General features: G+C 48.4%; 1 protein-coding gene across 1 annotated transcript in view; it reads right to left on the bottom strand.

Annotated features, from left to right (window-relative positions):
• Window positions 1-1,837: 1,837 nt before the first annotated feature.
• TRIM66 (tripartite motif containing 66) overlaps window positions 1,838-26,860 on the bottom strand; it is a 57,096-nt gene continuing 32,073 nt past the window's right edge. Inside the window, exons 11-21 of the mRNA XM_046014115.1 lie at window positions 25,866-26,027; window positions 13,527-14,048; window positions 13,173-13,365; window positions 11,071-11,131; window positions 10,494-10,668; window positions 9,962-10,251; window positions 9,350-9,476; window positions 8,950-9,024; window positions 8,432-8,584; window positions 7,804-8,022; window positions 1,838-7,074 (exon numbers count right to left, since the gene is read on the bottom strand). Of these exons, the coding sequence (XP_045870071.1) occupies window positions 7,015-7,074; window positions 7,804-8,022; window positions 8,432-8,584; window positions 8,950-9,024; window positions 9,350-9,476; window positions 9,962-10,251; window positions 10,494-10,668; window positions 11,071-11,131; window positions 13,173-13,365; window positions 13,527-14,048; window positions 25,866-26,027 (2,037 nt within the window). The 3' untranslated portion in view covers window positions 1,838-7,014. The remainder of the gene's footprint in view (window positions 7,075-7,803; window positions 8,023-8,431; window positions 8,585-8,949; window positions 9,025-9,349; window positions 9,477-9,961; window positions 10,252-10,493; window positions 10,669-11,070; window positions 11,132-13,172; window positions 13,366-13,526; window positions 14,049-25,865; window positions 26,028-26,860) is intronic.

Genomic DNA, 26,860 nt, shown 5'->3' with positions numbered 1-26,860 from the left:
ACAGGAACACAGATAAGCCACTGGTCAACCACTTCAATCATACAAATGAAAGTGACATCCTAGAGAATGGTGTAACCAGACCTTATAAAGGACCTGTGTTCTGGGTGCCTGTGTGTCTCAGTTAAGTGTCTGCCTTCGACTCAGGTCATGATCTCAGGTCCTGGGATGGAGTCCTGCATTGGGCTCCCTGCTCAGCAGGAAGTCTGCTTCTCCCTCTGCCAGCCCCCCGCCCCTGTTTGTTCTCTCTCTCTCTCAAATAAATAACAATTTTTAAAAAAACAAAAACAACCTGGGTTCTTCAACAATTTCACAGAGCAAAGCCATTGTTACCTACCTTAACCTGTTTGCTTACCTCCGGGACTATTACCTGGAAAAGAAAACATTTCCATTTTTTAAAGTCCCTTTGTTTTGGGGTCTTTTTTGCCATTACAGCAGTTGAGCCTATACTCTCATACCAAAGACAGAGATTTATTTTCCCACTGGACTGAAAGGGTATTCCTAAGCTTCCTGGAGGTTGCTGTAAGTCTTTCTGGGAAGGGGTGGGGGTCAGGAAGACTTCCAGATCTCATATTAAGCATTAAACATGATAATCATCTGGGGCCCTTGGGTGGCTCAGTCAGTTAAGCACCTGCCTTCCACTCAGGTCATGATCCCAGGGTCCTGGGATTGAGCCCATGTCTGGCTGACTCCCCACTCAGCAGGTTTCTCTCTGCCCCTCCCACCCACTCGTTTTCTCTCCCAAATAAAATCTTTTTAAAAAATGATGATCGTCCTTCCTTGAAACACAAACTTCTCTGACACCACATCCCACTAGGTTTTTTTCCCATGTCCCTGGCTTCAGAGATAGAGACTATATAGTAAGACTACATTAAGGGTGCCAGGGACTGACTAGTGTGTCAAGTGACATCAAGACACCAAAGTGGGGGTGTCTGGAGCTCAGAGAGTGGGTCCCTGACTTGATGAGATTCTCTACGATTTCTGCATCAGTAGGGTGCTTAGTTCTAACAAAAAGAAACCAATTCTGGTTCATTTAAGCAGAAAATGATTCTATAAAATATTTGTTGAATTTCACAGAATTGTTGGAAAGGCGAGAGGATTAGGAGCTAATGGGTCTGGCTGTAGAAAAACCAGCACTGCCATCAAGCACCAGGGCTTCAGCTCATTCTGCTGCTCTTGCTGCCATGGAAACCTCGCCTCACTGCAACCAATACCATCACCAGAGAAGTCTCTGTGGTCCGCTTTTTTTTTTTTTTTTTAATGACTACCATTAGACCTGTATCCTAGCTACAGGGCATGCTGATAAATCAAGATGTTAATATATTTAGCTACTGTAGTGAAGAGTGAGCTCTGCTTCCCAAGACTCCTGAAGTGGGGAATTCCGCCCAAAGAGGAAAGGGGTTCAGATTCTATGCAGTCAAAATGAATGATGAATATTCAAAACAATGTCATTCTCCCCCAGATGGCTAGAAACTATGGGTGTAGAGTGGGCAGAGAGGAGAGCTAAGGTTAGGTGACTGGGGAATGGCCCTATATAAAGGACATTTTTGAGGTATTCAGTGCCTGGAAGTGGTGGGCACTCATAAGACTGTTTTCTCTTAACTCTGCCTCAGACTCATTGCCTGAATTTTGAGGAATGGGCTGTGTTCATGCAACAAGAAGCCGAGAGTTGAGTTCTTCCCTGGATGGAAGACTTCCCAGTCTATTCTTCCTCACCTTGTGTTCTTCATGATGTTGCAGTCCAGTGGCAAGAAGACCACGAAGTAGGTTCGGCCATCATTACTGAAGAAACACTCCAGGACACAATTATTGGTAAAGAAAAGTGCTATTTTTAATTTGTTCTTGAATGTGTTGGCCCTTTTAAGATCAGTGACATTTCCCTTCACAATATTCCTCCTTTCTGCCCCCAACCACTTTGGATCCAATGGCCACTTCTGAAAAAGGCCCAAGAGGAACTCATCCTAGATATCCAAGAAAGAGGTGCAGCTTGAGGAATGGGCATATGGCTCAAGAAGCAGCTCAAAGCTGCTTTCCTCAAAGTGCTCAGTCTAGCCTGTGAGTCCCTTTGTCCTGCCTTGGCCAAGACTCCCCAGCTATGTCCTATCCCCAATACTCCCTTGCTCCCTGTGGCACCTGAGCTTTAGAGTTTGAATCACCAGCACCATCATTCCAGTAGCACAGCCTCTGAAAGATCACTGTTTTCAATCCCCTCCCCCAACCAACTTCACATATGGGGAAACTACCCAACATCACATAGCTCATAACTGGCAGAACCAAAATTTAGGTGTTCGGCATCTCAAATCAGATAACTTTCTACTATCTCACCCCACCTCCAAGAAAACATCTGACATCTGCCTCCAGCTCTAGGAATAGCTGGAGCAAACGGGGTGATATCAGTACAGATGGGAGAGACCTGGCCAAAAGAGGCCCACTTGACCACAACTGGGCCCCAAGATAGTGACGACCCCCAGCACTTCTCAGTCTTCCCTCCACCAGAACGTTATCAGTGGCAGCCACCCCCCCTCCCTCCGCAGGGATCCTCCTCCCGACCAGAATCACAACGACCCAATAGAAACACGTTTTACCATGATCCCCAGCACCTCAGCAACTGTGGCCAGCTCTAACTGGTATGGGGATCATGGCAATGAGCTGCCCATGAGCCTGGGAATCCCATTTACCCAAACCGCTTTTTGGTGACTCAATCCACATTCTTGGGCTGAGTTGGATGAGACCTCTTGGCAAACATAGCTAAAATCTGTCTCCATGCTGCACTGGGAAGGACAGAGAGAAAGACTTGCAGAAGCTCTCTTCCCAGGAGAGCTCATAAACATGACTGGCATGGGGAGAACTGAGCCCCGGGGAAGAAAGAGACTCAGGGAAAACAGGCAGACACAGAGGGAAGGGAGCAGGAGCGGCCGTGCTTCCTCCTGACTGCCCCATTCCTAAAGAGGGGAGACTGCAAGGAGCTATTTGTCAAGACGTTAAGAAAGTCTCGGCCTGTGTGGCTGAGAGGGAAGAGAATAACCCAGACATCTACAGTGCCACGTGATGGGGCTGTCTCAAAAGAGTGAGTGGTGGATGGTGTGAAATGCTGTGGAGACGTCAAGACAGTTGAGGACTGAAAGTTATTCTTTTGATTTGGCAACTGGGTGGTCACTGGTGACTCTTACGAAAAGCTGTGGAAGAGTGAGAGTGAGAAGAATTAATTGAAGAGCGAGAAGAATTAATGGAAAAAAATCCTTTTTCAAAGAAACTTAGTCAATAAGGACAATGGGTAAGGAGCAACCGATTCTAAGAAGCTTTGTTTTAGTCTGGGGGTGACCTCTGCTTGTTTGTAGAGGTTTTGTGGCTTTGTGGAGCTGCCATTGGAGAGGGAGGATGAGGTCCCAGGAAGTGGGAATGGTGGGATAAGGGACAGAGCAAAGACTTGGAGGCCACAGAGCAGGATTCAAGAAACAGAGCACTGAACAGGAGCAGAAGGGAACAAGCTCAGGAGGGATGTGGATACAGATGGGAGGGAGAGAGGAGCAAATGGGCAAGGAGTTTCTCACTTTAGGGACTCTGTTCTGTGAAGTAGGCAGTGGGGTCAGTCATTTGCTGAGAGCAAAGATGAGGGGCATAGATAGAGAGCGGTGTAATTACAAGTCAAAGATACGCCCATCAATGCTGACAGCCCAACTGAGGGTGTCAACTATGAAGCTGTCATGCTTAGCAACCCAGGAGAGGGGAGCAGAAAATAAGCTGATGCTAAAAATGGAGAACAGTTGACAGTTTCAGAGGAAGTTTTGAGTTAGAGGGGATAAGAAAGCTCAGGATCCTGATAAAAATGTCCATATATGATGGACCACAGGCTCAGGCTAGGGAAAGGAAGCAGCCTGGGAGAAGGCTGAGACAAAGAGAGAGGTGGTCAGGGAACTGGGCTCAAGGAGCAGGCAATTTCAATAAACAGCAGGGAGGGCATGGGAGAAGAGGAAGCATGGGGGATGGTGATCCCAAAGGAGCAAAGTCTCAGTTCGGGAGTTCAGAAGAGAAGACTACAGGTGACGTGACATCAGGGAGTGGGAGAGAGAGCAGAGCAGAGCCTGGGAACAAATGAGGAGAGGTCTAGGGCTCAGGAGCAAGGCAAAGACCTGTTGCCAGAGGGAGCCAGAACCTATCAAGTCTTAGAGCAGAGTCTACAGAGGGTCAGGCAGCTGCCACTGTGGGAGGGGGACCTGCAGAGGGGGTGTAATTGGCAACTGCTAGAAGTCAGGTAGGGCCAGACTACCCATGTTCTGGAAGAGTACTCCACAATTCATCCTGCACCAATTTTTGCACTAAAATCCCCTTTGCATCTACTGAAGCCACTCTGCCCCTCCTATTTCTCAGTATACCCAAGGAGCCCAATTTCTCCTCTCAGACTGCATTCTATAATGGGAGGACCCAGAACTCACTGCCATTTCATGACTTAGTCAAGGGCCAAAGGATCTGACTGACTTCAAAGGGGGCCATTATGGGAGTAAGTCAAAAGCAGGATCAGCTCAGACGTTAGCAAAGAGCCACAGAAGTCTGTCATTTGGCTAGCAGCTTTTTTCTTCTAATTTCTAAAAACCCATGTTCTGTTTTCTGCATGCAAAAACAAAACCAAACCACAACATAAAACATTGGTGCTAAGTCCACAGGAAAAGCCTGGGGAGAGGCAGGGGTGTGGGGTAACCAGTGCAGCGGTGGTGTGGTGGGGCAGGGCCTCGAACCCTTGCAGGGTGCACCCTTCAGGTGCTGAAGTGGGCCTCTCAGCAGGCAGGGTCTCTGCGATGGGAAAGGAATATGTGACTCTCTACTACATTACTAAGATCTCCCGGCCCAGCACACTATATGTCATAGAAGGGAAGCGAAGCAGTTAGCCAGGCATTTCTGCTTCATATTTGTGGCCTCCAGTTGGTCCTGTGGAAGGATCCCAATCAGATTTGAGCCTGTCGCAGCCTTTACCTGGCTGTCCGACACATAGCACCACGATGCTCACTCAGGGGAGGTGGGGGTGAGGGCCACAACAAAGGAAAAATGACCAAGAGCATGAATTAGTGAGGTAATTACAGAGGGAACCTTGCCAAGTCAACTCAACAGGGAAAAAAGATTGAAAAATTGAAAGGAAAGTGGCTAAAACCCAAGCCAGAATCATGTGTGCCCCAAAGAGCAGAGGGCTAGACCTAAAGATTGCCTGGCTACTGGAGCATTAAATACTTAGTTACTCCCGACTAGGAAGCAGGACTATGGAAGCCCATCTGTGGAAGAGAGCCTGGCAAGGGCTGGTGAAAGAATGGCAGGCCAAGAGCGTGACTGGTTCTGAAGCGAAGATGGCCTCTCAGCCTGCGGGGTGAAGGAAATGAGCAGTAACACCAACTGACACGGAGAGAAGAAATGTTTTCTCTGAGTAGAATGTTCCCATTGACAAAGGCCCTACACACAAGAACTTCCTTAAACTTCATCTCTTAGCAAAAATAAAGCCATGACCTAAGACTCCCTTGAAATTAGTTACACCATGACCAGACCAGAGACAGCTGTGTCTGCAGGCCAGGCCATGGGTGCGTCCACTCTCATCTCCCCCAGCATCATCAGCAGTAGCTTCCTTCTCCACCAAGTCCTCGGTGGGGAAATAGCCTGATTCCCCGCAGCTGTCTATGCCTCCTCCTCCCAAACACCCCTCACAGGCCATGAAGATCCCTCTCCACCTGAGATGCAGTCTGGAATTCCTGTGCCTGCGGCTTCCAGAACACTTCCCTCTGCATTCTTGAAGAAGTGACATCCTGAAATTGCTTCAAGGTCACTGAAGGACTCTGGCTCCTCACCTCTCAAGTTTTTCCCTTCTCCACCCTAGACACAACATTCCCCCAGGAGCAGTTAGATTGGGCTTCTGGCTCACCCTCTGGCCTTCTCCAGCCTCCATCAGAAAAGGGTGGCCACCAGTGTCTTGGCTTTTTCTGGGCTGTGGGGAGCTCAGGGGCAGGCGAGTCAGAGCACTCGCTTCTGATCTTTGGCTCTGTGAAAGTGGAGAATCTGAGGACTAGGATGTCAACGAAGGAGGAGAAGCCCAGCAGGATGAGCTGTTCTGGGGCCGCCTCCTTGGCCAGCCCCTGCCTCTCAGGTTTCCAAGGCAGAACTCAGAGTCTGGACCTGAGTGGAGACACTGAAGAAATGGCCACTGACAATCACTCCCAGGAAAGCAGGTTCTGACACCGAAGAAAAGCTATGAACCCAAAGTCAGTGGCACAGAGGACAGGCTGGGCAGTTGACATCTCCTTAATTAAGCCTGCCAGTGAAATCTGAGCCTGAAGCCATCAGCAGTCCCTGCACAGCCACCCAGCCCCATCAAGAAGGCCATACCACCTAGAGCACAGCGGCCACCTAAGTCAACATCGGGAGAGGGGTTATGAGGAACAAATACCCTGAAAACCGTTAGAACCCAAATAGGCACCAATTGAGACCTCCGGCCTCTAGAAGCCTCCGTTATCCTGCACAGGGCAGCATCCTGTCCCAACAGGCCAAGCAAAGGCAAACAGTGACAGTCTTTGGCTGTGCTGGGCCAGCGATCACAGGCCTGCTATATGTCAGAACCTCTCTCCCTTCTCTTCCCCCCACCTCGGGGCCCAGGAGGACTTTGGATATATACACTGCTCCTGAGCCCTGCGCACTGAAAGGTGAGAAAAGTCTGCTTTCCTCAGCAGAGAGAGGTCACCAAGGAGGTTAGGTCCTCCCGAGCCTGACCAGGCGCGGTCTTGTCCAGTGGACACTACACATCTGATTTGTCTGGGAATCGGGAACACCTCCCTCTTTGCTGTTTATTACTGGAACCTTCTCTGTAGTGGATGCACGATGGCTCCCAAATGAATGCTGTAAGATGCAAACGGCAAAGAAGAGCACTCCATGGCTCGACAAGACTCGTCTCACATCCACGGTCTGAAGAGAATGAGCTGAAAGGTGGGGACAGTGGTCGACAGGATGGGGTGGCAGCTGCCAGGCCGCTCGCTCTGCTGCCAGCTCTCACACCTGGGAGACGCTGCTGGCCAGGCGGAAGGACATGCGTTTTGCTTTTTCGTTCTCCTGAAAGGAAAAAAAAAAAAAATATATGTATATATATATATATGTGGCATTAACATGGCCCAGTGTAGCACCTGTTAACGTGGAAAGGCGCAGTGTCCAGACTGGGACTCCCCAAAGCGCAGGTGTTCTACTCTAGCCCAGGAATGCAACAGCGAGACTCACTGCAGCCACTGATCATGCCCCGGCACCCAGCAGGCAGGCAATACGGTTCAGTGGAATGAAACAGCATTGAAGTGATGTCTCGAGTCTGCCTATGTGGGACTAGACACAAGGTCGGAGGAGCTCTCTTTGCTGCGAGCAATACCTCTCCCTCCTTCTCTACACCAAGGGGCTGGAAATACACCTTCTTCTCTCCCAAACCCAAGCTGAGATCAGACAGAGACAGCTGTTTCTCCTCTCCTAGGGATCACAGTGCAGAATAACCAGCCCTGAGCTGGGAGCTGGGAGCCCTGGCTTCTCACCCTGATTCTGCTGCTAGTTTGCTGGGTGATCTGGGCATTCAACTCTCTGAGTTTCAAGTCTCAGCAGTAATTAAACTTCATGAGCCTTCATGAGCCACACTGCTGCCTTCCCCTTAGACTAACGGGCTGGGAGTGAGGGTTCATTGTCACCACTCTCCTGTGCCTCCCTAGAAGTCTGGCTTTAGGTTGCCCTACACATGCTGCTTGGGTGCGTCCTGCCTGCCCCACCACCCCCCACGCCTGCCCACCACCTGGCAGCAATCTTTACCATGTGTCGCCGCCGCCTCTTGGGCTGGATGCCGTCCTGCACATAGGGGGGCCATGGGAAGCCCTGGGGAGTGGAATACCCACTCTCACTAGACACCTCCTCGGAGTCTGAGTCCTCCTGCCTTGGCTGGGCAAACCGTTTCTCCGGGTAGATCTCCTTCAACCAGCCCTCAAAGAACACTTCCAGGCAGCGGCCGGCCTCTGCGACTTCTGAGTCAGGCTGAAGGGGAAGGACAGCAGTGATGTTCCTGCCCATTCCCACCAGCCCATCTCTTCGTGGTCCCTCAAGAGCTCTACAGCGAGTGCAAAGCCTGGCTAGTTTCCTGGAGGTCTAGAAGGTGACATTTCTCCTGAAGACTTAAGATAATCAGTTTAGTATCATCTCTCAAAGCAGAAGTGGCCCTGACAGTCACCCACAGATGGTCAACCACTAGCCCTCCCCCTTCTTCCTCCTGAGTCCATGCTGAGGCCCAAGAGTGGGAGAGAGCTTATAAATACTCACTATGCACTATGGGGTCCCCAAAAAGTCTGTTCCCAAGTCCTCATGGCAACTCAGGACCAAACCTGATATCCCCATCCAGCCTTGGGTCCCCAGGAAATAGGGGAGAGGGAAAACAGGTAAGACATACATAATTGAACTTCGCACAGTTCCAGAACATGAGGCGGACGTCTGATACCACCTCTTCTGGGGTGGTATAGTGAGCTGGGTCCTTCTTTTGCAGTTTCCTCCGGATGATCGACAGGTCCATGGGCCTCTTGATAATCTGGTAGTAATGCCGGGCCTTGGGGGAGGAGAGAAGGGGAAGACAAGCAGGAAAACAGAAAAAACGGAGGTGCAGAAGAAGAAGGAAAAGATGGAGAATGAGGTAGGACAGAAGTGAAAGAACACAACAAAGAGAAGGGCAGCAAGAAGAAAAGTGGAGAAAGAAGACAGAGAGATGGGGGAAAAGAGGACTGGTTCACTGTCCAGTTTGGTGCAGTGGTCGTGGGGTTGGGGGACTGTGGTGGCCATGGCTGGGTCCACTAGTCTGGGCACATGTTAACTCGACTTCCAAGTGGCCATGCTCTGAGCCCGCCCTGGATACCCCTGGGACCCACCATGGGCTCAGGACCTCGGGAGCCAGCAGAAACAGGCAGCCTTCCTTACCAGTGGGCTAACGGGCTCGTGGAAGGGCAGGCTGAGGCTATTGCAGCACAAGGACAGCACCAGCTTTTCACACTTCTGCAGAAACCAGAAGGGCAGCATGTTACTTCTCCCTGGCCCCACCTCAAGAAGACTGAAGACAGTGACCCTGGTAACTCCAGCAGGGGCAGCACTGTCCCACAGGGCATGGGCTACCATGAGAAGACAGAGCCCAGCCTCCCAGACCAGAGGAAAACAGCTGGCAGGAAGGAATTCACAGCAAACCCCCACGGGCCAGGCTGTCAGGCATCACCTAACAGAGAGGTAGCTGGAGAGGCTTCCCAACCCCTCAGAAAAGTCTCAGCCCCTGGCACAGGGGGGCTGCCCCGGGCAGGAAACCTTATTCCCAGAGACCCCTCCCTACCTTTTGGTCATAGACGCTCAGACCAGGAGTGGCCCGCATTCCAGGTTGGTAATAGCGGGCATTCTCACAGTCATACTCCATCTCTGGCTGGGTCAGGCTGCGGCACAAGGTACACACCCAGTCTCCCCTGCAGAGGCAGGTGAGGTCCAGTGAGGTCTCAGCACATGGCCCAGAGCCACCTCCCCTATCCCTCTGCTCCAAGATGTCCAGGGCAGGTGCGGGGTGGGGTGGGGGTGCAATAGTTTGGGAGACTCAGTACCTAGTCCTCCCTGTAAGGAATGGCTTCCTAACCACCAGCTTGAAAGAAATTCAGTAACTCGGGATGGAGTGAAACCAGAAAAACAAAGGACTTAGCAAGGGGCTGCAACAGGAGTCTGGGGACAAATCTGTGTGTGTAGGAGGAAGCTGGGAACATAGGAAGAAAGGAAACCACTCCAATCTCAAACAGATATCTGCCTGTCCCTGTGCACACAAGACACAGCAGCAGGGCTGCTAACTCACAGACCTGCAGTTCACAGGGGCCCAGACCAGGAAGAAGCCCAGCCCAGGGAGCTGTGTGGGCCTGGGAGAGGACTCTCAGAAAAGCACCCTGCTAGGACCTGCATGGCTTACCCCGGGAAGCCAAGCAAGGCCGGCAGGTGGCAGGAGAGGTGGAATACTTTGGGGCAGCGGTCACAGCACAGCAACTCCCCCCCGTTGAGGCATACGGCACAGAAGTCCTCGTTCTCCATGGGTACTGGGGGCCCCTTCTTGGCTCCAGGGGTCCGAGGAATGAGTCTTTGTTCCTCAGGAGATCCACCCTCCCCCTCTGGTGCCTGCTGCCCAGCCAGAGAAGTGACAGTGACCTTTCTTCCCCCCAGACTTGGGGCCTGGATGGCATCAGGCATGTTGTTCTGGCTGACCTTGGAGAAGAAGGGAGTCAGCAGTCAGAGCATAGCACCAACAAGTTGTGGAGGGAGGGAGAGGATGGACTGACCAGGCCCCCAGGCCAGCTGAGCCCCAGGAATGCTGGGACAGCCCCCTCACAGTCAGGGGTAAATCTGTACCGGGTCAGCAACAGAGCCAGAATTCTGACAGAAGCAGAGAGAAAAGAGAGGCTCCCAGGGTAGGCCAAGTTCAAGGACAAGACAGAGCAGAGTGGTACCTTAATGGACATGCTGGAAGACTCAGTGCCACACTCGATGATCAGCAGGAAGCTCCCATCCTGCTCATTCTTTTGGGGCTTCAACTTGAACACTGGCATCTCTCCTGAGGAGGCAGCACAGATCTTGAGCCGCTCCAGCCGCACATAGGGAATCTTAGGCTCACTGTGGAAGGGCCTGTGGCAAGAGAGACACCCCTGGGTCTCGGGAGGAGCCTCCTCTGACCCCAGCCTCTAAGTCAGCTCATCCATGATCCCACATGCTGCTGCCCCAGATCCCAGTCCCACCCTATACAGACCTACATGTCACCTTCCCGCCCCGGAGGAGCCTTCTGCTCCAAGAAAGGAGAATTCCTAAAGAGGGAGCACATGCTTCCTGCCGCAGGAGCCAGGATACCCTCCCACAAGATCCGAGGCTCCCAACCACATGATTCTACTCGAGGGTCTGGGAGTTGAAGAAGACGGTGGCAGGTAAAGTTCTGCTTCTAGTCAGTCATCAAGGATGCTGGCTTCCTGTGCCAACCTCCCAGGACATGAGGTTGGAGGGTAAGAGAGGGAGGTTGGGCCAAAAGCCTGTTACCTGATACTCTGATTCTCTTTTGCATCCATCTCCAGGGCTCCTTGCTCAAAATTCTCATGCTCTAAGACAAAAGACAAATGCCTGTGATGTACATTTCTGATAACATGCCCGATAACCCGTAACTTCCACTCGTATGTGCTACACATCCCGTTGGCCACACACCTGTCATGCAATTGTTACCCACACTGTAATCATTCATAATGGTGGCAATCCTACCATGGCTCTCCTTCCTCAGAGAGAAAGAAGGCCACCTTCTTTTAAAAAGATAAACAGAGGCATCTGGGTGGCTCAGTCGGTTAAGCATCAACTCTCGGTTTGGGCTCAGATCATGATCTCAGGGTCCTGGGATCGAGACCCACATCAGGCTCCACGCTCAGTGCAGAGTCTGCTTGGGACTATTTCCCTCTCCTCTGCCCTTTCCCCCACATGTGCGTACTCTCTCTCTAATAAATAGATAAAATATTTAAAAAGACAAACAGTGGGGTCCCTGGGAAGCTCAGATGGTTATGGTTCTGCCTTTGGCTCAGGTCACGATCTTCAGGTCCTGGGATGGAGCACCACATTGGGCTCCATGCTCAGTGGGGAGCCTGCTTCTTCCTCTCCTTACCCCTTACTTGTGCTCCTTCTCTCTCTCAAATGGGAATAAATAAAATCTTTATAAATAAATAAATAAAAAGACAAACAGATATGGGGTGCCTGGCTGGCTCAGTCAGAAGAGCATGCAACTCTTGATCCTGGGGTTGTGAGTTCGAGTCCCATGTCGGATGTAGCGATTACTTAAATAAAACTTCAAAAAATTTAAAAAATAAAAATTTAAAAAGTTAAAAATAAATTTTAAAAACGAAACATTACATTCAGAGGCTATCTAGGGGTGAGTGTTGGGTCAGGTGCTGAGGGGCCAGCTTCTCACCTTCCAAGTGAGTTCAGAAATCTCTTGTTCTCCATATACTAGTGTTACATGCTCTGAGGAGTCCTTCTGTCCAGCCTCTGCCTTTCCACCCAAGTGCTGGGATTTTAGTACTACCTGGGAGTCTAGTTCATACTCCATAGGCAAAAAGCTCCCTGCAGCCCTACCCTGAGTAGTGCAGTAGAGCCTGTGTAGAGGGGCAGGAGGCGGTGTGGGGAGGGAGAAGGAAACTGGCATTTACCAAGCACCACTCAGCCCCAGGTACTTTCCATGGGCAACCAGGGTCCAAAAATTTTAACTGCTTAAAATTCAGGGTCCCATTATTATGCAGTTAACAAGAACAAATTATTGTTCAGTTAGTCTTTCAGTGAGTGTGAAAAACCAAGGGGAAAATTATTTAATTTTCATTTATTAAATGTATAAAAAATGGAGTGATCATTACAGACTAAACACATATCATACATTAAAGAGGAAAAGTCCCAAACAGTCACTCCGTGGTTGCTTTCAAACTTCCCAGCTAGCCCTTGCTTATGACAGAAAAAAGGAAGCCCCATTTGAGAAGGTATGTAGGTAGCTGAGAAGAGAATCAGAGGGTGTCTGCACTGGTCCAAATTCCCTTTACTCTAGGGCACAACACAAATCCATAGGACTGCCAGGTGTGAGGCAAAGCATGGCCAATTCTTGTTACTACAGAGAAAGCCATCAAATGATCTCACTGTAGTTATTGGTCCCAGTAGTCTATGAAGTAGCTATGATTAGCCCCATTTACAGAGAAAGAAACCAGCTCAGAAAGGTCAAACGTAAAAAGACAGAACAGAACAAAGAATAAAAGTACAAAGGTAAAAAGTTTTCTAAGTTAGATATACCTGACTCCAAAGTCAGATATGCTCTTTTCCCTAAAATATTTTGCCAAGGCTAGCCCCTCTGGGATGAGTTCTTCCTGTTTCCCCCTCCTCTTCTCCGCCTCCAGAACTTTTTGCATGGAAATGTTACATGAGGCTAAGTCCTCGCCACAGTGAGGGAAACAGAACAGGTCCCAGTAAGTCCGTGTTAGAGGGAAGTGAAATGAGCCTGAGAGAGAAACGCTGCTCTCTCCTGCCTCGAGCCTGTCTCCTGACCTGAATCTGACCGGAAGTGCTGAGCTCATGCCTGTGGCCTGCACGAGTGACAGGCTGCTTACTGACTTGTGCCTCACCTTTTGGGTTCCGGTATTGCTGCAGAGCCATGGATGTATTGACTGCTGGGACCAGTGGAGGTTTCTTCACAGAGAGATTAATTGGCTCCTCCAGTTCTGAAGGCATAGCCAAATCCTTGGAAACCTCCAGACCCGGGGTTCTGGGGTCTTGTCCCAGAGAGTCAGTGAAGCGAGTAGAATCCTCACTCTCCATCTTTCAAAAGTGAAAGGCCAAAAAGAATCAAAGAAATCAGATGGTTTTACTGTTAGTAGTCATAGAGCTATTCGGCTAATGTCAGGATAAGCCTTTCAGGGGCCACCCTGCTTCTCAATGATGAGCAGAGGAAGTTGAATGTCATTTTCCCCAGGACTTACCTTACACAGGGCATTCCCTAGGGAGGGGTCAGCCCCATCTGCAGGGCACAGGCTCCCTCCAGTTTGGCCAGAGCCAGGACTGCGGCTGGATCCAGTTTCTGGTTGCATGTCAGAAGCCGGAGGCATGCTCTGCAGAGGACAAGTTGCCAGACTTGGCATAGTCTGGGTGGCACCAGTAATTGGGTTGGGCCTGGCCTGCGAGTGATCACTTGCTAGGCTTGTGATGGCCTGGGAGGAATCATTCATCAGACCAGGCATAGACTGGGGCGTGCTGCGCACAAGGCTGGGTACAGTCTGCAGATGACTGACTGTCAGGCTGGGCATAGCCTGGTTTTGACCACTCATCAGGCCAGACACAGTCGTGGGTGTGCTGCTCAGCAGGCTTGGGACCATGTGGGAAGGGGCAGCAGTCAGGCTGCTCACACTCTGGATCTGTGGCTCTAGAGTCCTTGCCAGCCTGGTAGATGACAGCTCCATCTCCAATGTGTTGGAAAAGCCCATGATGCTCACCGAAGTGGAGTGCTGTGGGAACAAAGGCAGCGCAGAGTCAGGCCGTTACCAGGGGATGAGGGGAGGGGAGGAGAAATGCAGCCCAAGAGAGCTCCTATGCTCAGATTTCACTCCGGCCTCAGAGTCTAGTAGCTGCAGGGAACTCAGACAACACATGAAGTCCTATTCCCAGTCCCCTACACCAAGGAGGCTGCTAGGCTCTGACAGAGAGAGGGCCACAGACTGAGGACACTGGTGTGCATGTGTGTTTGTGAGACAGTGATGAAACAGTGTGAGAGAATGACAGAGATCACCAACACCTGCCATGAGGGTGGTACACACACACACACACACACACAGAGCCATCATCAGCCCACACTCTTCACCCCCATCCTGTACCTGGGCATAGGATCAGACTGTGGGACTGCCCTCCAACTTCACATTCCCCACTAACTAAACCACTAGTGCCTTCTCATCCCTGCTGGCATTCCTGTGGGCTAGTTTCTGCTACCTATAAATGGAAGGAAGTCCAGAAGGCTCAAACTCTGATCTGCCTCAGGCCTTCTCTCAGATAATGCCAAGGTCTGGGGGACCCAATCAGTCCTGGGAAACCTGGGCCAACTCTAGGCCCTTTTCATGGGCTTTCTCAGATCAATTCCAGAACCACTAGCGTTAAGGGAAAGCGTTGACCAAGAGATAGGAAAGTCTTTCTTAGCCCAACTCTATCTGTCAAAGACCTTCCAAGCCAGAAGCAGAGAACATCAGAGCAGCTTGGTCTTAATTTGACCGAGTATGGACAATCCACTGGATGAGGCTGTAACTTCCCAACCCCAAGAATTGTTTTCTCCTGTCTAACTGCTTGGCGTTGCAGGGAGAAGAAACCTAAAGGTTCACAAAGTGAAGTTAAAGACATAGGTTTCTGCACTGGATGCATTCCATCTCACAGATTAGAGAAGCACATATGATGGGGGGAGGATAGTGAGAGACTGGTTCTAAATGTAACATTTAGGAATTTAGAAGTTTGATATCCCTGCCTTTTTTTCTTTTTAGACTAAAGATAGAACAACTTGGCATCTTTGAAAGTCAAAGGGGAAACAAAGAGTAAATATCTCTAAGCTTCCAAAATCAGTGTCTTCAGCCTTTCCCCATGAGTAAGATATTCACATTTCCACAGGAAAGTAAACACTTCAAATATCATTTCAAGTTTCACTATAAAATTAGCAAACCTATTTAACAGTGAAGAAAGGTTGTCCTCACCTCAGTGAATGTCTCTCCTAGTCACCCAGTTCTTCAAGTCAGATGCTAGGAGGGGAAGCATCATTGGGCCATCCCTCCTCCCTCACGCAAGCTAATTCCAAACCTCATCAATTCTACCCCTTAGACAAGTCACATATCTTCCCACTAATTCCTCTCTCTATTGCTGGTGTCCTAGTCTGGGTTACACTCTCGTATTTTCCCAGACGATAGCAGTAGTCTCCTCATCAGAGAAATATTTTCAAAACACAAATCTGACCACATCATTCCTTTGCATGAAGCTCCACAGTATACTGCACTGTTCTTAGGACAACTGTGAAAATGACTGCCCATCCCCTGTCCTACTCTAGCCACAGTTCATATAACAACCCTCCCATTCTCTGAGCTCTAGCCACTCATTTTTTTCAATCCCTGAAACATGCAAAGCTCTCCTTTCACCTACAACCTTCATCCCCTTCAAACAGACTTCTCCTATCCATGGAACATTCTCCTATCCCTGCCCCTATACCACTTGTCCTTCTAAACTCAGCTCACCTGTAATTTTTCTGTATCAAAGCCTCTTTTCATTCTGTGGCCCAGACCTCATTCCTCCCTTTTACATTCTTGTAATTCCTTTTTTTTGAGGGGGGGGGGTTATATTCTCCTAGTTGTGAGACTATATGATGAATCTCTATTTTCCCCCATAAACCATAAACTCCATTAAGGCATAAATTTTATCTATTTTGCTTACCCACTGCATTTCTAGACCCAGGAGCAGCTTCTAGATCTGGCTGAATAAATGAATTCATGAGCTATTTAAAATTTAAAAAAAAAACAACAACAATGTATGACTCTTTATTCTATAAATCTTAAACCAAATAAATAGCAGCTCTGTTCTATTAACAGCTGGGTCTAGGTGTCTCTCTAAAATCATGATTGTCTGTATATAGCTAACATTTATTAAGCATTTATTACATGTGAGGAAATTTGCTAAGTATCTTACATACATTTCCTCACTAAATCCTCATCACAAATGTTAAAGGGTGGTTGTGAAGGTGACAAGAACAAATTCAGGTAAAGGGTTAGAACACTGTCTGCACATGGCAGGTACTCTGTGACCCCCAGCTACTGCCGCTGCTGCCTCTCGTATTGTAACTGTTAGTGTTGTTCTTGTGGCCCTAACCCTATACTTGAGAAAAAGGAGGCTTGGCAAGGCATCTGAAGTGTTTCATGCAATTGAACACATCACTTTGTAAATCTCCATTTTCCCTCTATTTGTGCTCACACATAGAAATGCAATTGGTTTTTATAGATTGACCTTGTACCCAGAGACCTTGCTGAAGTCACCTGGGGAATTTCTGTGCACACAAATCATGTCTTCTGTGATTAGTTAAGTTTTACTCCTTCCTTTTCCTGCATTTGTTTTTCCAGCCTTACTCTGCCAGCTAAGTACATGAGGACCAGGTCAAATGGAACTAGTGAGAGTAGCCATCCTAGTCTTATTTATGATCTTGGGGCGATCCTCTCAATATTTCAACAAATAAGCATGACATGTGATGTGGGATTTTTACAGATTTAGAATCCGGATCTCCGGCGCTGAAGCCACACTCTTGACCATGGCCTGTCTGGTTCGGTCCTTCTCTGTGTGAACTCATCTTCCCCTCTCCCACACTCTGCTTCAGCCACTGTCCTTACCTTGCCTGCTTTCTTCAACCTTCTCTCTCTTCCTCTCCTGTTTTTCTTTTTCTTATCACCTCTTTCTCTTCTCTCCCAATGCTTTCCCCTTGTTATTTCACTGCTTTGGTAAAGCTTTTATGTTCTATTCTTAATTCTCAATTTTAAAAAGGGGTGGGAGGTTGGGGCAACCTGAGGGTTTTGAAGGGTCAGGGGTGGGAGGTTGGGGGAACAGGTGGTGGGTAATGGAGAGGGCACGTTTTGCATGGAGCACTGGGTGTTGTGCAAAAAGAACGAATACTGTTACGCTGAAAAAATAAATAAAATGAGAAAAAAAAAAAAGCAGATGAGCTAAATATAAATGCCCTTTGTCTCCCCAAAGTTTGTTTTTTATATGTTCCTTGGTAGTTCAATAGTGTTCAATAAAAAGGCTCCAATTTGCTCTACAGTCTAAGTCCCAGGATAAATATTGAGGAGAAGGTAGTCTGGGGAGAAACTCAAAACAAACTGGGTAGATTAAGTATGGAAGAGCTATCTCAAACATGCCGTAACCTGCCTCCCCTTGGCATCCCCGCTGTCCTGGTTACACACCACCACAGCTTTTTAAGATTCTATCTTTCCTTATCTAAGAACGAGAATGCCCAATGATGGTTGCAGTTCCTTTTGTAATATATAACAGTCTAATCCTTTGAGCTGGTTTCTTTCACCTTTCCCCATTTGACATGTATATCTTCTGCAGCTCTGGTGGTCATTTCATCTGCCAAAGACACAGATGGCTCTATGAGATCCTTGGTGCCAAGCATGAAGGGCACCAAATAACTGCCAGGGGCAATCTCAAGTAATAACGGTCAGGTACTGTATGTCACAAAATAGGCACAACATGAAATTCCCAAGGACAAAAACTCCCCAGATTAGAGGTAGGCTATCTCCACCTCTATTTCCAGAGTAGAGACAGGATGCTTTTGTAGGATATCAAATCCCTTTCCTGATTACTTATTGCACATCATGAAGTGTGACTTAATGCAGTGATAGAGGAGGGTATGCAGACTGAGCCATGGAAGAACTATGGACATTCTATCAGAGTTTATTTTGAGCTGGGCCTGCTGAACCTGCTCCTATAACAGCCAACACATAGCACAAGGTCAATAACATGTCCTAAGATACTGAAAGCTAGTCTTCTTCCTGTCTACATCCATAGCCAACCTCAAGGAGACCAAGGCCATCAGGAAGTGGGGGGAAGCTCTGGTCGTGGTAAAAAGAACCTGAGAAACATCCACATGAGAAGTCTGAGAAGGATCTCAGAGGAAGTGCAAGAAGGAAGCCAACCCCACCCCATTTCTACAGGCTACACACATACAGTGGCATTTCAGGAACATAGGTATAATGTGGTGGTATTATTGATATTTCATTTGGCTCTCTGGAGTGAAGAGGTACAATATATAAAAACAAGGGATGCCTGAGTGGCTCAGTGGGTTAAGCCGCTGCCTTTGGCTCAGGTCATGATCCTAGGGTCCTGGGATCAAGTCCCGTATCGGGCTCCTTGCTCAGTGGGGAGCCTGCTTCTCTCTCTGCCTCTGCCTGCCACTCTACCTGCTTGTGCATGTTCTCTCTCTCTGACAAATAAATAAAATCTCAAAATACACACACACACACACACACACACACACACACACACACACACACACAAATACAAGGAACTATTTCTTGTTCAGGAACAAAGAGAGGATTGAGAACCTCCATCCTACCTTGCTGTCAGACCTACCAGGTGAGTAGGGAGAAGGAGAGGGCCAAATTTCAAGGCTAGGAAAGGAGACTGGGCCTCCAGGGTCTGGAAGGAAGGATGGGGCTTCTTGAGAGCATGCCAGGCTTGGGAACGTGGCTGCACTTGACATTTGGTGCCACACACCCAGGAGAAGTCCATCCCTGCATGGAGATGATGCTGCCTGCCCTCTCTAGCACCCAGGATCCTTCAGGGGTCAAATGTGAGGAGGCAAAATTATATGGCCAGTTGTAAGGTCTGTATAGAGCAACTGCTTCCCAAGTTGTCAGCTACATAATGGATACCTTGCCTTCTTCACATACAAAACCTACAGATTTCATGAGGGAAAAATATGTATTTTGAGGTTTGCAAGTGAAAATAAACGATTTTCTAGTTCAGGGCAGAAAGAGCAGTCAAAAAAGCCAAAAACATTGACTCTGATAATCAGCTCAGGTACTGGGGTACAAGGGGAGACTGCCCTGAGCATCTTACCTAGCATCTCTTCGCTTGCTCCTAATTTTCTCTCCTTCTCCCATACTTGCATGTTCCTATCTCTGTTCCTTTCCTCTCTTGTTTTTCTTCCTTGATCTGTTTGCCACCTGCCTAACCTGTGACCTGTCTAAATTATCCCACCTGAAACCTATAGAATGTACCTGTCTGAACCACCTGCCGTCACAACGTGCCTGACCTATGACCTCTCTGAACTGTCTGACCTTCAGGCTTTTTTACTAGTCACCTATGCAGTTCTTCACCCACCTAGCCTGTCTCCTGTTTGACCTCTGCTCTTCCACCTGGCGCCCCCCCCCCCCCCATCCTCACCATTCAGATCTTGTTCTGGAGTTCAGTGTGCTTACATTATTGCAATGACTGGCACACGGTATTATCGAAATTCAGAGAAAGCATGGTTACTTCATTCAACAGAAAAGGAAACTGAGACACAGAGTCATCACTCACAGATTTCCCAAGCGTATATAGGCCCAAGACTAGAAATCTGGGTGAAGGTTTAAAAATCTTCTGGCTGGTTTTCATTTTGTGCCATCAGCCAGAAAGCTAGTAGTCTAGTAAGACATGATAGAGAAGTCAGTAAACAGACACTTAATGCACATGCCCTGAGTTTAATATAAGTTCCAGGTTCTTATAGCAAGATAATATTGCTGGGGATAGAGTAGCACAAATAGGGTGGTGTTCCACAGAAATTAATTTTCCAAATATCTGAAACATATCTCTTTCAGTAACAAAATGCAATTGGCTTTAAAATATCTTGAATAGGAGTACTTCTAAAACTTTACACACCACCTTGTCACAATAAACAAAGTACATGGAGCCTCATGACACCATTCTTAGTGACATAAAGGAACTTGGATGAACTTCTATTGCTGGTGTGGGCTGCAGTTCAGTGATGCTTTAAGGCCTGTAGGACTGAGCCTGTCCCTTCGCCAAATGACCTCCCAATGTGGCACTTGCCCAGGTGATGTTTCCTGTCTTCTACCTTGTCGTTAGCTGCCATTACAGAAGTCCTGACTCCTTGCTTCTACCCTGCTTACTGCTCTAATGCAGGAAAATGAAAAATTCTAGAGGAAACCATATAACTAAGCTTGCAGTCAAGACCTCTGCCTAGATACCTGAGTGGGGACTTATGATCTCAAACCGAATAGGATGTGTGGGTGTATGACCTCTGTTCTCATTGCTGCTCCGAAGCTTCACCCGCTCACTTCTGGTTTTAGGGTTTTGTCTCAATCATCAGAATTGTTAAAGACTGACCACCCTGTAAATGTACACAGGAGAAGGGGCAATGACTTCGAAACTATCTTGGAAACACACTAAAGGCCTTCACTTTGGCTGAAGGAAACAGATAAGGAGACAAGGATTGAGATAAACAGATTTATGAATTAAATCTTAGAATATTTGAGTGTTTTGACAGCTTCAGATCAGGTAGACTAGTTGAACATTAGTAGATCTTCAAACAACTGAATCAGACATCTTAGGAAGGAACTAACCTTCCTTGCAAGTGGTTTCACAAGTTGATTTTTAATAGCAAAGTTGTTGCCCTTAATGACAGTGAGTGCTCCCTCAACTCCATGAAAAGCCCTTGTACAAATTAAGGCTATTCCTCTGGATATGGTAACATATGTTAACTGACCAGAGTCAAATGGGAAAATATTCATGGGTGGGAGAGAGAACAGCTGAAGAGTGCCCAGCGCCCTGATAATTCAGTAAGGACAGGAAAAGCAAAGAGGACTCCAGAGTCTAAGGGGGAAGGAAGAGAAAAGAAGTGGATTCCAGTAAACCTGAAGTAAAAGCCAGAATGAAAGGAAGTTGAGGGAAATTGGAAGGGGAGGTGAACCATAAGAGACTATGGACTCTGAAAAACAACCTGAGGGTTTTGAAGGGACCGGGGTGGGAGGCTGGGAGAACCAGGTGGTGGGTAATAGGGAGGGCACGTATTGCATGGAGCACTGGATGTTATGCAAAAACAATGAATACTGTTACGCTGAAAAAATAAATTAATTAATTTAAAAAAATAAAAATTAAAAAAAATTTTTTTAAAAGCCAGAATGAGTGGAACCCCCAAAACCCAAGCCTTAGAGACTAAGAGAATTCACCGAGATATTTTGGCCAGTCCAGTGTAAGGAAATTCAGGGCCCAGAAACAAGGACCTGTTTTCTCATGGACCAGGAGACCTAGACAAGGAACTTAGATTTGGTCTGTGAATGAGATCGAGCTAGAACTGAGGAAAGAGCCTTCCTAGAGGCGTGAAATTCAGGGAGCCAGACCTGGGGAATGCTTGGCTTGTCTTCTGAGCAACACAGAGCAGATCTCTGTACAGTTCTGCAACTGCTAACCACTGACCAGAACATGGGCTGTGCCCTAAGAAAGCCTCCTGAGGCCCTGGAAGGTTCTGACCAAGTTCTGCTGTTGAGGCCAAGCTTTGAGGAAACGACCATTGCTGGAGTTGAGAAGCCATGATCTGGCCCACAGACGTGAATGTGGAGACTATGAAGGCAGGACACCCTGTATTTCCTTACGCAATCCAGGATTTAGAGAATGAGTTTAAGCAAGATACTTCCCGTCTCTGGGCTTTAATGTCCTCCTCCACATGCTAATGTAGATCTGAGTTGTAGGAATCAGATTGTGAGCTCAGGCATCAGAGTGCTTTGGTAATGAAGTGAATGCTCGTGTGAGTCATCATCCCTCGCTCTTCTGCGTCACTCTTACTAATGCAGACCACAGGAAAGCCTCCTGCTTAGGCATCGTTTGCTAAAAATACATCTCAGATTCCTCTGAAGCCATCAGCAAGATTCTGGTGGTCTCTCAGCCCTCTGCAGAGGATGTGGACCACATGTAAGCAGAAGAGAGGTCCTCCTGCAGCTGAACTGGTCTCGGACAGGCTCTCTGTGATGCCTACATCCTTGACTCCACGAGAGCTCTAAGGAAGACAGTGTGTGTGTTTCTCATCAGTTGACTCGTTCAAAAGTACAAACGAAGCCATCAAAATGCCTTCCGGGTTCACTCGGGATGTAAGGAGTTCTGTCATCACGCTGTAACCATGGTCTCTCTTCAGAGTGGCTAAACCAAGATGAGGCAACTGCGAGGGCCAGACAGATGTCAAAATTCATTCCAGAACATCCTGCTAGATATAGGGAAGGTAGTAGGCGATGCTGCCTCTGAGAGAGCTGAGCTCAAGCCACCAGAAAATCCATTCAAAAATTTGCCTATCTCACTTTTCGGCGGCAATGCTTTCGCCAGCAGTTCAGTTAGCACCAACGCGAGAGGGCGTGTGCGCAGCTGCTGTGCTGTCATCGAAGTCCTCCCCGTGGTGATGGAACGTCAGTCAGCAGCTCAGAGCGTGAATGAGTCCCTGCAGAACACTCAGAGGGGCGCCAGCTGCCACAGCTTCCTCCGTTCTGTGGCCTTCACATAGACCTCTAACTTTCCTGGTACTTGCAGACCATCACGGGCTTAGGAGCAGGCTGGAGGCTAAAACACCTTGACCAGACAACCAGACGAGGCTGGGTCCCAAGCCCTCTCCCCAGCAGGGCCTAGGCTACTCCCAATGAGTGTAAGAGGAAAATCCAGCAAGTGAGAGGCCAGATGGAATCCTGACTCTCCCACTGCAGTGCCCAAGGAGAGGTGATCTAACCTAGCCCCTGAGCATGGCCAGGGTCAGGAACCTGTATTCTGGTCCTCACTTTGTCAATGCTCTGCTGTTTAGCTCTTAGGTGGGTCACTTAACCTCTCTGTGTCTCAGTTTCCACATCTTTCAAAGGGGAATATGAAAGTGGCTTCCTCATAGTACTTCTAGGATAAACAAAGAGATAAAATGGAATACTCCACGTAAAAACCTCAGGGAACAGGTAGAAAAATGCTATACAAAGTATTATCATTCAATGATAAGATGCTCAAAATGTTATTCCATGTCCTCAACCATCTCACCCTCTGCCATACCCAATCCCAGCTTCAAGGCAAGGAATTCCCTCAAAAAAGAAAGCCCTTTTTCTCATTTTGGTAGCCTTGTGTCTAACCAGTGACTCTCTCAGTAAAGTAGACCCAAAGCCTCCTCTAAGCCAGGATGGCAACACTGAGGTTCTTTTTGTGGTGGTTGGGGGGAGTCCAAGCCATGAAGAAGCCTACAAAATATCAGGAACGGGCCAGGCCACCCACTCCTCTGAACCTCTCCCTGAGCCTAGGTTAATAAGGGCCAGAGATAGCTCCAAATGAGAACTTGAGAGTTCCTAGGACCTTCACTAACCCACTGCCAACCCGTAGCCACACAGTAGGGCAGCATCCCCTTGATGCTCAGAGAGCCCTGTGGGCCACCCACACAGGCACAAAGACTTCATGTTTGCACACGGCTCCCCTCCTTTCCCTAGTACTGTCTATAGAAACAGAAGCAGGCCCCATTAAAGCAGCAGCAGCAATTTCTTCATGGCTTCTCCTAACCCTTGAGCACTGCCAATCCCCATGTTTCCTTCTGAACTGCTGACATCTAGAGCTAGCTAACTTCTGGGCATCTTCTTATGTAGCTTCCACAGGAGAATGACAACAATTCAAATTTACCTTTTTCCTCCCCCAAAATAGGCTCTTCTTCCCATGCTCCCACCTCAGTGAATGGCAACCCAGTGGGCAAGACAGATCTGGATGTCAAGCCAAAGGACCTTCTCTCCATCACTTCCCATCACCAATCAGACTCCAAGTCCAAAAGCTCCTGTGATCTGATCTCTTGAAGTCCACGCTTCCTCCTTATACCCATTGTTACTGGTTCCATTCAATATCTCCTTGTTCTCCTCTGTACTATTTTGGTCTCCCTTCCTATAGCTAAAGTGACCTTTCTAAAATTTAATTCAAACCATGTCCCTCCTTGCTAAGAAATCCTTCCTTCACTCCTCACAACACAACTCCCAAGACTAAATGCTAAACTTTGAGCACAATTTACAGGGCCTTCCAAGAACTCTGGTTCCATTCCCATTCCCCAGTCCACCTCATGCTCCCACCAAGCCAAGCGATCTGAAACCCCCTGAAGTACCCCAGGCTTTCTCTCACTTCTGGACCCTCCTACTGGCCATTCCCTTTGATTGTTTAGTCCAGCCCTCTCCCTCATCTCCCTTCACTAGCCTGACTTCTTCAAATCTCAGCTTAATCATGTCCCCTAGGAAGTCCTCTGTGAACAGTTTCTCCAATGTTACATGCTCCTTCTCTCTACCCCAGCGACTCCCAGCACTTTATCACACTTATTGTTGCTGCTCATTTAACCGTCTGTCTCTCCCGCTAGACTGTAAGCTCCAGTGTGAGACTCTTATTCACCGATATGTGCCTGACACCTAGAAAAACATCTAGCACATACCAGGAGACGGATCTCTATTTTTTGAACAATGAGTGAATAAATAACTGGACGGATGGATGGGTAAGTGGCCCAAGCATAAAAAGTTAAAACGCTTGAGAGCCACAAAGGTCCGTTTATAGCATCTCTATGGCCTCTAGGTCAAACTGTTTTAACAGGGCAGAACAGGCCCAGCACAGACCAAAACCCACTAATACCAGAGGCCTAGCCAGACTTCGAGAGCCACCAGGGATTTCCAAGTTACCATTTCATCTTTGCATCCCTTACTTTTCTGCAGTCTCTTCTTACATATCACTGGGGTAGAGATTTAAGATATACATGGCGATGGTGCTGGGGGGAACATGGTGAGGGGCAGGAACGCAGAACAGCTGCAGAACTGAGGCTGCAGAGATAAAGCCTTGTGCAGGGCTGAGTGCACAGGCTGGGGGTACCCAACACCTGACACGGCTTCAAGTTCATGGCTGACAGGAGGTGCCAGGGGGCGAGGGAATCAGACCAGAGAAGGCAACAGGAGCCAGACCAGAGAAGGCAACAGGGTAGTGGAACAGGGACAGGGAGAAGGGGAGGGCCAAGTAAGGATCTAGCTAGGAGCATGGCAGGGGTGAGGGTGAAGGGCTGGAATATGGGGAGGACAGCTGACCAGGTGTGGGGCACTGGGTGGTTGCCAGAGTAAATGACACCCTGTAGCAAGCAGGGAAGTCAGCAGACAGGAAGGGCTCCAGTTGCTTATCTTCAAGAGCTCTCAGTGCCCCTAGCAGCTCAGTCACATTGTCAGGACATCGCTGCAGACCACCCCCCAACCCCCCACCTCGACAAACTCCACGATTCAAATTCTAAACCCCATCAACTTTGGGTCATGCAGCCACATAAAATATTTTCCCCATTTTTGTTGCAGAGAAAAAACAGTTCAGTCTTTGGATTCTGACAAACCTCATTTTAAATAAACCTCAGCCCTTTCATCTACTAGCTATAGGGCCCTGAATCTCAGTTACCTCAGCTAGAAAATGGGGACGGCCACTTCACAGAACCGTGAAGGCCCATGCACCATTCCAGGCCCAGTGTAAGTGTGTCATAAATTGGCTTTCTTTCCCTTTTCCTTCCCCCTTATACTCTAAACGAAGCCCAATTGGTCCCATTTCAAGTGTGCATGTGGGAGTGGAAATGGGCATGAAGGAGGACCTATGTTGCTGACTCATTAGGACAGAAGGCATGAGTCAGGGCTGTGTAATATCCAGGGATGGAACAGGGACACTCCTCCCCCCACCCAGTCATCCTCATCCAGGTCCTTGGGGTCTTGGCTGGCAGTGGGTCCCATGTGGTCAGGGAAAGCAGGCTCCATTAGTACCTTTCTCACCACATTTGGAGAGGAGTGCTGGATGGTGCCGTCCAGGGGAGGGACACCAGGAGGGGTTTCCTCCCCAGGCGCCTGGGGCAAGTTAGCAGCAGTATTCTTGTCAAGAGGGAGAGCCGGCTTTGGACCCTCAGACGCTGAAGGCTCATCTGAAGCCTGAAGGAGAAAATAAGAACTTGGATGGGTTTTCCTGCAAAGGACAGCAGCAGCGGCAAAGGCTGACACCCACCCTGCATTGCCATTGTCACCAACTACACATTGTGAACTGCTGGAAATTTTTCAGAAAAGAAGATCCTCTTACCTAAACGCTCCATGAGACTACATCCTAATATGACAGTCTTAGGATAGGAGCCAAACCGAGAATTCTGGGCAAACTCTTGTCGTATTCACCATGGTGATCCTAACACATCTGACTTACAATTGCCTGTGGTCCTCAATGAACCCTAGACCTTTCTCTGCCATCCTCAGGATGATTTCCTATCTCCTCAAAGGAACTGAGCCTCAGAGGGAGACATTTGAAGCATGATCTGACATTGTCGGTGCTAAAGCATAAATGTGAGGCCTTATATTTTATAATAAAGTAAAAGTCCCTAGAGCTGCTTTGAAGATATAAATGTGATTACACATTTAAAGCAGACACCACAGGGGGGAAGTGAGAAAGGACAGGGAGAAGAGGCGAGAATAGGAAAGTCTGGAAGAAAAGAAAAGCACGAGTTACGGATGAAGATGTGGAAACAGCAAAGATCCCAGAGGTACGATCTGTACCTCCTGAATTGGCTCTTAGCTGAGAGAAGAGAGGAGCAGCATTCATCATCCCCCCACACCCCAGGGGAGAGAACAAGTCCTCTCCTGTGGAATTATAGCCAGCAGACAGGGATCCAAGTCTTGGCTCTGTCCCTCAGTGTTTAGGATATCTAGGTAAAGTGCTTGCCCTCTCTGACCCCCACTTCTGTGACTATAAAAAATGATTGGCGATGCCTACCTAACAC

This window comes from Meles meles, chromosome 8 (assembly GCF_922984935.1).
Source record: "Meles meles chromosome 8, mMelMel3.1 paternal haplotype, whole genome shotgun sequence".
Classification (NCBI taxonomy): Eukaryota; Metazoa; Chordata; class Mammalia; order Carnivora; family Mustelidae; genus Meles; species Meles meles.
The sequence above is the reverse complement of the archived record's forward strand: the minus strand, read 5'-3'. Positions and strand labels throughout refer to the sequence as shown.